The sequence below is a fragment of the Nerophis lumbriciformis genome, linkage group LG11 (assembly GCF_033978685.3).
Source record: "Nerophis lumbriciformis linkage group LG11, RoL_Nlum_v2.1, whole genome shotgun sequence".
NCBI lineage: Eukaryota > Metazoa > Chordata > Actinopteri > Syngnathiformes > Syngnathidae > Nerophis > Nerophis lumbriciformis.
Window position 1 is genome coordinate 5,265,306 of NC_084558.2, and position 9,802 is coordinate 5,275,107.

A 9,802-nucleotide genomic window follows, 5' to 3' on the forward strand; every position below is an offset into this window, starting at 1 on the left:
TGAATGGTTGAGGTAGTACATTTTGCCACAACTTCCCAGCATACCTTTTGTAATTCCTGTGCCACTCCCTCAGGGCCCAGAGTGTACTGTGACAGCATCATGGTGTCAGTGATGACAGTAAGTACCTCCCTCGTCGCAAGGAAAAACAACTTCTTGACGGCACTGTCCATACTGAGGAGAGTGCTTGTTTTACCATGTTCATCCACGCCGTATACCTTACCTATAAAACAAGGAGGCTCCATTTGTACGGTTTGCACGACAACCTTAAATACCCAAGTTGCCGGGTCAGAATATGTGAGTACGGTAGCTGCATTTATGGTGTCATGAGAGGTCAGCATCCAGCAGCTTTATCTACCTCTGCATGCACTTTAAGATGTTGTTTGTGCTATTCAGCTGTTAAACTTGTGCGTGTTACACTTACCGTATGTACAGGTGTTTACAATGAACTCATCAGCGGTATTAATGCTGGCTAAGCACTTTGTTCATTATTGCTATTACAACACTAGTTCTGTTGCTGCTGTGTTGCGCAATATACTTAACAATAAATGACCGTGTGGTTTGGACTACAAATATGTATCGAGGGGTTAGTGCGTCTGCCTCACAATACGAAGGTCCTGAGTAGTACTGAGTTCAATCCCGGCCTCGGGATCTTTCTGTGTGGAGTTTGCATGTTCTCCCCGTGACTGCGTGGGTTCCCTCCGGGTACTCCGGCTTCCTCCCACCTCCAAAGACATGCACCTGGGGATAGGTTGATTGGCAACACTAATTTGGCCCTAGTGTGTGAATGTGAGTGTGAATGTTGTCTGTCTATCTGTGTTGGCCCTGCGATGAGGTGGCGACTTGTCCAGGGTGTACCCCGCCTTCCGCCCGATTGTAGCTGAGATAGGCTCTAGCGCCCCCCGCGATCCCAAAGGGAATAAGCGGTAGAAAATGGATGGATGGATGGATGGATAGATCGACTAATACGATTAGAAAAAAGCTTTGATTAATATTTTGTTGCTTCAATTAATCATTTATGAGAGTAACTTCTAAAATTGTAAAAAAATCCAGACCACATTGAATGTCAGAAATTTTAAATACACAAAACATAGTTTTTGCACGGCCTTTGCAATAGAGTGCACAATTTAGTGTTGCCAATCAACCTATCCCCAGGTGCATGTCTTTGGAGGTGGGAGGAAGCCGGAGTACCGGGAGGGAACCCACGCAGTCACAGGGAGAACATGCAAACTCCACACAGAAAGATCCCGAGGCCGGGATTGAACTTAGTACTACTCAGGACCTTCGTATTGTGAGGCAGACGCACTAACCCCTCGATACATATTTGTAGTCCAAACCACACGGTCATTTATTGTTAAGTATATTGCGCAACACAGCAGCAACAGAACTAGTGTTGTAATAGCAATAATGAACAAAGTGCTTAGCCAGCATTAATACCGCTGATGAGTTCATTGGGTGCCGTTATCTTTGAGCCGGTGAACAGAAAAGATTAAAACATTTTTTTTTATCACTGCCCACATTTTAAAAGAGCAATTTCAATGTTGTTCATGTGCATTTATTAGAAAAAAGAATCAAGGTTATTCCAAGCCAAAAAATATTTGCTTATTTCAACTCTTTTCTTTAAAATATGCATTGAGGCTATAAAGTGTCCATCCATCTATTTACCGCCGCTTTCCAAGTCCGGGTCGCGGGGGTAGCAGTTTAAGCAGAGATGCCCAGACTTCCCTGTCCCCGGCCACCTCCTCTAGTTCCAAAGGGGGGAACACAGAGGCGTTCCCAGGCCAGCTGTGAGACATAGTCTCTCCAACGTGTCCTAGGTATGCCCTAAGGCCTCCTCCCGGCTGGACATGCCCGAAACACCTCACCAGGGAGGCGTCCAGGAGGCATCGTAGTAGACGCCTGAGCTATCTCAGCTGGCTCCCCTCAATGTGAAGGAGCAGCAGCTCTACTCTAAGTCTCTCCCAGATGACCGAGCTCCTCAACCTATCCCTGAGGGTGATCCCAGACATCCTGCGAAGGAAACTCATTTCTGCCGCTTGTATTCGCGACCTTGTCCTTTCAGTCATAACCCAAAGCTTGTGACCATAAGTGAGGGTAGGAACGTAGACTGATCTGTAAATCAAGAGCTTGGCCTTCTAGCTCAGCGCCTTCTTCACCACAAGAGACCAGTGTAGTGACTGCATCACTGCCGACGCTGCACCAATCTGTCTGTCAATCTCGCATTCCATTCTTCTGCCACTCGTGAACAAGACCCCGAGATACTTGAACTCCTCCAATTGAGGCCAAACGTCACCAAGAGGTGCAGTCCACCTTTTTCCAACTGAGAACCATTGCCTCAGATCCCAGCAGCTTCACACTCGGCTGCAAACCGCCCCAGTGAACGGTGAAGGTCCCAGCCTGATGAAGCCAACAGGACCACATCATCTGCAAAAAGCAGAAATGCGATCCTCTGGCCACCAAACTGGAAACCCTCCACGCCCTGACTGCGCCTAGAAAGTCTGTACATAAAGATAATGAACAGGACTAGTGACAAATGGAAGCCCTGTTGGAGTCCAACATCCACTGGGAACATGTCTGACTTATCATTGGCAATGCGAACTAGACTCCTGCTCCGCTTGTACAGGAACCGTATGGCCCGTAGCAACGGACCATGAACCCCGTACTCCTTGGAGCACCACCCACAGGACACCGCGAGGGACAGGATCTAATGCCTTTTCAAAATTCACAAAACACATGTGAACTGGTTGAGAAAACGCCAATGCCCACTCTAGTACCCTAGCGAGGGTATAAATTTGGTCCTGTGTTCCACGACCAGGACGAAAACTACATTGTTCCTCCTGAATCCGAGGCTCAACTAACAGCCTGACTTTCCTCTACAGCAACCTGGAATATTCTTACCCCGGTAGGCTGAGAAGTGTGATCTCTCTATAATTGGAACACACCCTCCAGTCCCCCTTCTTGAAAAGGGGGACCACCACCCCGGTCTGCCAATCCAGAGGTACCGCCCCAGACTTTCACGCTATGTTGAAAAGATGTGTCAGCCACGACAGTCCCACAACATCCAGAGCCTTGAGTTATTCTGGGCCAATCTCGTCCTCTCCTGGGGCCTTGCCACTGGGCAGTTTTTTGATTACCTCATCAACCTCGGCTCCAGTGATGAACATGTCTGTGTTTGTGACCTCAGACTCTGCCTCCTCTACGGAGGGTGTGTCTGTAGGATTAAGGAGATCCCCAAAGTATTCCTTGCACCGCCCAACTATATTCCCAGTAGTGGTCAGCAGGTTTTTTCCCCCACTATACACAGCGTGGACATGGCACTACTTCCCCCTACTGAAGCGTCGAATGGTTTGCCAGAATCTCTTTGAAGCCGACCAAAAATCTTTCTCCATGGTCTTCCCGAACTCCTGCCATGGCCGGGTTTTGCGTCCGCCACCGCCAAGCCCGCAGCTCGCTTGCCTTTCGGTACATGTCAGCTGCTTCGGGAGCCCCACAAGTGAGCCATGCTCGGTAGGATTCCTTCTTCAGCTTGACGGCCCCCCTTACCTTTGGTGTCCATCATCGGATTCGGGGGTTTCCGCCCTGACAGGTACCAACTGCCTTGCGACCACAGCTCTGGTCAGCAGCAGCAGCAATGGAGGTACGGAACACGGCCTATTCGTACTCTATGTTCCCCACCTCCCTCGGAATGCAGTTGAAGCTCTGCCGGAGGTGCGAGTTGAAAATCTGGCGGACGAGAGCCTCTGCCAAACGTTCCCAGCTTACCCTCACTAAACCTTTGGGCCTGCTGGGTCTGTCTGGCATCCTCCTACGCCACCTGATCCAACTCACCACCAGATAGTAATCAGTTGACAGCTCAGCCCCTCTCTTCACCCGAGTGTCCAAGACATGCGGTCGCATATCTGGTGAAATGACTACAAAGTCGATCATCGACCTGCGACCTGGTGTGTCCTGGTGCCTTGTGAACATGGTGTTTGTTAAGGACAAACTGTGGCTAGCAGAGAAGTCCAATCACAGAACACCACTCTCATTCAGATCGGTGAGGCCGTTCCTCCCAATCATACTCCTTCAGATTTTGCTGTCGTTGCCAATGTAGGCATTGAAGTCACCCAGTAGAACGACGGAGTCCCCGGCGGGGATGCCCTGCAGCACTTCCTCCAGGGTCCCCAAGAAGGTCTGGTACTCCCAACTGCCATTTGGTGCATACGCGCAATACACAGTTTGAGCCCGTCCCCCGACCCGAAGGCGCAGGGAAATAACCCTCATTCACTCGGGGATGACTCCAACAGAAAGGCGCTAATAATAAGCCTACACCTGCTCGCCGCCTATTCCTCGCATCAACTCCAGCATAGAGCAAAGTCCAATCCCTCTCAAGGAATTTGGTTCCAGAGCCTATGCTGTGCATTGAGGTGAGCCTGACTATATCAAGACGATATCTCTCAACCTCATGCACAAGCCAGGCTCCTTCCCCAACAGAGAGGTGACGTTCCATGTCTCGACAACCAGATTTAGGCAACCAAGTCGCCGAGGCATTTGCCTTTGACTACTACCCAGTCCACATACCACCGTACTCTTATGGATACCCCTGCAGGTGGTGGGTGTTAGGGGGCTATAAAGTGTGTTGTATCTTATTACTCGATTAATCCATAGATTACTTGAATACTAAAATAATTGATAGCTGCAGCCCTATTATGGTCAGAGAACTATGTTTTTCCCACTTTCTCATGCACTTCACATTATTATTAAAGTTGAGTTGTTCTATATAATGACTTCAAATTAACACACCGGCTTCTCTGTGGTTTAGGAGAATAAACACCATGACTATAATTACAACATTTACGGTAAAGCAGCAGAACATAATAAAAAAATATTCTTGCCATCTGCGGTGCTGACGTAAAATGCGAGACCCTCCTGTGGTCCCATCTTGAGAGGCGCACCCTTCCAGCTGAACATGTCCAAAGCGTTCTCATCGCCACTTACTGATGCACGGGCCAGCATTTTCACATCACTGCAACAAGAGTTATAATGATGAGAGAAATCTTATCTAATAGCGCTATTTTGTTGACTCACTCTCCAGGCGAGGCGGGCTTGAAGATGCAGCAAGTGAGCGAGGAGCTGTAAGCATGCTTCACTTGATGGTTCCCTTGAAGTCTCCCTCTGGCATCCACCTTCCAAACAGCTAAAGTTCCAATCTAAAATGTTTAAATAAATGTATTCTATATCTATATGCATAAGAGAAACAACAGTGCTTTGTAGACACCCACCTGATCCCCAGTTACCAAGCGGCTGCCGGAGCTACTCCACTCCAGCAACGTGATGTGTGCCGTGTGTGTGCTTGGCAGGACAGTTTGATCCCCAGAGGGGTGCACAAGTAGCACGACCTCGCCATTCTCCCAGCCCAGCGCCAACACTGGCTTTACGGGATGCCAGCAAAGCGTTGTGGGCTGGTGAGGACGTTCAATATGGCAGTTCTCCACGTGCTCTCCCTGCATTTGGATATGGGTGAGTTAAAAAATGCATGCTTTGTACTCATATACAGAGATATTGTTACGATTCAGAAGGCATTCTGGGATTGCTTATGAAATATTCATACTCAATAAAGGTTAGCTGGAAATGTATTTCAATGTTGCTTATACATCCATGGTGCTTATTGAATATTCATGCATAATAAATGAATAGAACAGGGGTATCCAAACTTTTTGACTTGGGGGCCGCATTGGGCGGCAACAATTGGCCGGGGGCTGAAAGCCGACTGCATGTAAAGTTGTATTTATATATATATATATATATATATATATATATATATATATATATATATATATATATATATATATATATATATGTTAGGTCAGGAAAAAACACAAAAGGCTATATCATCCCGACAAGCCTGTTTCGCAGGTTTCCCTGTTTGACACTCAGCATCAAGGGTTGGAATTGGGGGTTGAATCACCAAAGATTAATCCAGGGCGTGGCCACTGCTGCTGCACACTGCTCCCCTCACCTCCCATGGGGTGATGGGTCAAATGCAGAGACTAATTTCACCACACCTAATGTGTGTGTTCTGGCACGGCCGCTCTACCCACCACGCCATGCCGCCCCCAAATTGGAATCCATCGCCGAACATTGATTGATTGATTGAGACTTTTATTAGTAGGTTGCACAGTGCAGTACATATTCCGTACAATTGACCACTAAATGGTAACACCCGAATAAGTTTTTCAACGTGTTTAAGTCGGGGTCCACTTAAATTGATTCATTATACAGATATATACTATCAGATATATACTATCATCATAATACAGTCATCACACAAGATAATCACATTGAATTATTTACATTATTTACAATCTGGGGTGTGGTTTGGTTGTTATCAACAATTGAGAACAGAGAAATGGATATAGGAACAGTGTAGGTCTGACTTGGTAGAATATGTACAGTAGAGATGCGCGGATAGGCAATTATTTCATCCGCAACCGCGTCAGAAAGTCGTCAACCATCCGCCATCCACCCGATGTAACGTTTGATCAGGACTGCACCCGCCCGCCATCCGCCCGTTGTTATATATCTAATATTAATTAAAAAAAAAAAAAAGGGTGAAAACTATGCGAATTGCACCTTGTGCAGACAAGATTTTTCGATCGGACACGGAGGAATTAGCGATGTAAAAGACCACGTTGGGACAAAAAAACACAAGTCTAATGCCGTTGCTAGCGATACAAGTGGAAAACATTCAACGTTTTTCGTCGCCCAAACAGATTCTTTGGATGTGATAAGTGCTGAAGTTTTATTTACGGAGGCAATAATTGAGCATGGACTTCCAATCGCACTGGCTGATCACATGGGACAGTTAAATGTTTGTCATGCAACCTTTAAAAATCATTACGCGGTGATCGCGATCCCAAAAATAAACTTTTCTTGCATGATAATGTCAAGAAAAATTCGCTTTATATTACTATAGAGTCCTTTTAACGAATGAGTTTGATGGTTTATCACAAACCTTAAATTAAAGAAGTCCTTTGTTCTCCTGCACCATGCATGCGCAATCCTGTCGGCTGTATTTCACAGCACGACTTACTGTTAAAAGTGTTTATACTATTTATACTTTCAATTAACAAATTGAAGTCTTGTGAAAGGTTGACAGGATAACTGGCATTAACTGTCAAAATAATTTCAAACTATTGAAGTTAGCTTACAGAATAAACATGTCAATCAACCCATATGATTTTTGCTGTAATATTTTTGTTTTGAAAAGTCACTGTGACTGATAGAAAAGTGATGGTTTTAGCAACATTTTAACCTGTCTGAATGCTAATAATCATTTTGCGTCGGGGGGCGAAGCCCTGAACCCTCCACCAGGACTTTGTCCTGGACCTACCGGGGCCTGCGGCCCTTGGACCCCTGTTACGAGCCCCCGGCCACGGGGGTGGCGGGCAGGTAGGCTGCTTACCTGCTGCGCGTGACGCCGGCCGCGGCAAAAGCGGACGAGGCGGGGTGTCGGTGCGGTGGGCGCGGTAGTGACCCTGGACGTGCGTCGGACCCTTCTCGCGGATCGCCTCAGCTACGGCTCCCGGTGGGGCCCTCTCGGGGGAAGGGGCCTCGGTCCCGGACCCCGGCGAGGCGTCCCTTCTCCGCTCCGTAAAAGTGTCCATCTCTTTTCTTTTTTTTTCTTCTGTTGTGGCATATGCTGCAGGTGCCTGCTCGTTTTTCGTATGTGGGTAACAACATTTAACTATGTATATATATTTCCCAATTGGTTTAACTGCCAAAAAAAAAAAAAAAAAAAAAAAAAAAAAATAATCTAATTAATCCGCCCGACCCGACCCGCGAGCGGATAAAATCTTATTTTTTTAAATTTCATCCGCCCGATCCGCGGATAATCCGCGGACTCCGCGGTTGTGTCCGCAAACCGCGCATCTCTAATGTACAGCAAGTAGTGGACAGAGACAGAGAGACAGAGAGAGAGACAGAGAGAGAGACAGAGACAGAGACAGAGAGAGAGAGAGAGAGAGAGAGAGAGAGAGAGAGAGAGAGAGAGAGAGAGAGAGAGAGAGAGAGAGAGAGAGAGAGAGGCATAAGAAAAAGTATCTACATTTGATTGTTTACATTTGATTATTAACAATCCGGGGAGGGTGTTAGTTTAGGGTTGTAGCTGCCTGGAGGTGTACTTTTATTGCGGTTTTGAAGGAGGATAGAGATGCCCTTTCTTTTATACCTGTTGGGAGCGCAATCCACATTGATGTGGCATAGAAAGAGAATGAGTTAAGACCTTTGTTAGATCGGAATCTGGGTTTAACGTGGTTCGTGGAGCTCCCCCTGGTGTTGTGGTTATGGCGGTCATTTATGTTAAGGAAGTAGTTTGACATGTACTTCGGTATCAGGGAGGTGTAGCGGATTTTATAGCTAGGCTCAGTGCAAGTTGTTTTACTCTGTCCTCCACCCTGAGCCAGCCCACTTTGGAGAAGAGGGTAGGGGTGAGGTGGGATCTGGGGTGGAGGTCTAGAAGTAATCCGACTAGCTTGTTCTGGGATGTTTGGAGTTTAGACTTGAGGGTTTTGGAGGTGCTCGGGTACCAGGAGGTGCATGCGTAATCGAAAAAGGGTTGAACGAGAGTTCCAGGTAGAATCCTCATGGTGCTTTTGTTGACCAGTGCGTGATGATTGGGGCAATGTACGTACCTGCTGGAGGTAAATGTCCACATTTCCTCCAATGGGGGAATGACGTGAGGCCACAGCCAGTATGGAGAGAGCCGAGTGCCACGTCAACAGGGAGGGCTCCTCACTATTTTCAGGGGTCTCAACGCGGTGGTCAAAATACACTGCCATGGCCCAAGTGTATCTAGAAGGGGGGGGAAAATATAACATATTACACAGAAATGACTACTCTCTTGACTTAATTATATGATTTAATAGTGACATGTATAGTCAACCAATGCAAGCTGTCTTAATAGGTTTATATCCTATTTAGTGAATGGCTGATGGTGATGATTGTACCTACATACAGATACACGCCTGCTTAGTGGTGCTTTAAAACATCAGTGGAAAGTGAGAAAATCCATATTTCTCTTATTGTGCTTATCGACGTTTTAGATTATATATCTATAAACACAACTACCTTCATTTGTGAGCACAGCTGTATATTTAAGGCAACGACGACAATAATTGTGTTCTCACATGGTGAGACCGCGAAAAGAACGGTCAACTTATTGTGATGTAGTGTTGTACATGGTAGCATTCTTACACATATAGAAAACAAACGTACCTTCAACGCACTTTTTCCTTGCCAACAACGTTTCTGAAGCGAGTTTTGTGGTTATTTTAAGGAATTTTACGTCGACAAAGCTCGCTCAAACTATTGCTTTCCTCGGCGGCATCCATCTTGGATTTTCCACTTGGCTAGCGAGCCTAGCTGTTTAGTGTTACCCTTTACTATGGGCTTCTAAACAAACAGAGATGCGGATTTTGAGGACTTACCGCGCTCTTTAATGAAAGCCACAAACTTTGTGGATGGACACTCAAACAGTTACAACATATCTGCTGAGTAGATATGTCTCCTGTGTGTAGCCACAAAAGCGTCGCTGACAGTTGCTACTGACAACCGCAGCGCAGAGGTTGAACCAGAGGAGGAGTTACGGAAATGGCCGAACTTTGCCGAAATGTTGCAAGTCGACGCTAAAAATACAGACAAACAAACAAACAAAACAAAAACTAACTATCTTTCTCTCTTTCTCATATATATGCATATACAATACAGGCCAAATATTTGGACACACCTTCTAATTTCAATGAGTTTTCTTTATTTTCATGACTAT

General features: G+C 46.3%; 1 protein-coding gene across 2 annotated transcripts in view; it reads right to left on the reverse strand.

The window, feature by feature from the left end:
- The window catches only part of ift140 (intraflagellar transport 140 homolog (Chlamydomonas)), a 49,528-nt gene extending 39,926 nt beyond the window's left edge, over positions 1-9,602 (reverse strand). The window contains exons 1-6 of one of the 2 annotated variants that reach the window (XM_061967625.1): positions 9,465-9,602; positions 8,670-8,829; positions 5,259-5,480; positions 5,065-5,186; positions 4,872-5,002; positions 45-220 (exon numbers count right to left, since the gene is read on the reverse strand). In XM_061967625.1, coding sequence (XP_061823609.1) covers positions 45-220; positions 4,872-5,002; positions 5,065-5,186; positions 5,259-5,480; positions 8,670-8,816 — 798 coding nt within the window. In that variant the 5' untranslated portion in view covers positions 8,817-8,829; positions 9,465-9,602. Of the gene's footprint in view, positions 1-44; positions 221-4,871; positions 5,003-5,064; positions 5,187-5,258; positions 5,481-8,669; positions 8,830-9,252; positions 9,393-9,464 lie in introns of those variants that run through there. The other variant, XM_061967626.1, reaches the window with a different exon arrangement.
- Between the last annotated feature and the right edge of the window lie 200 nt (positions 9,603-9,802).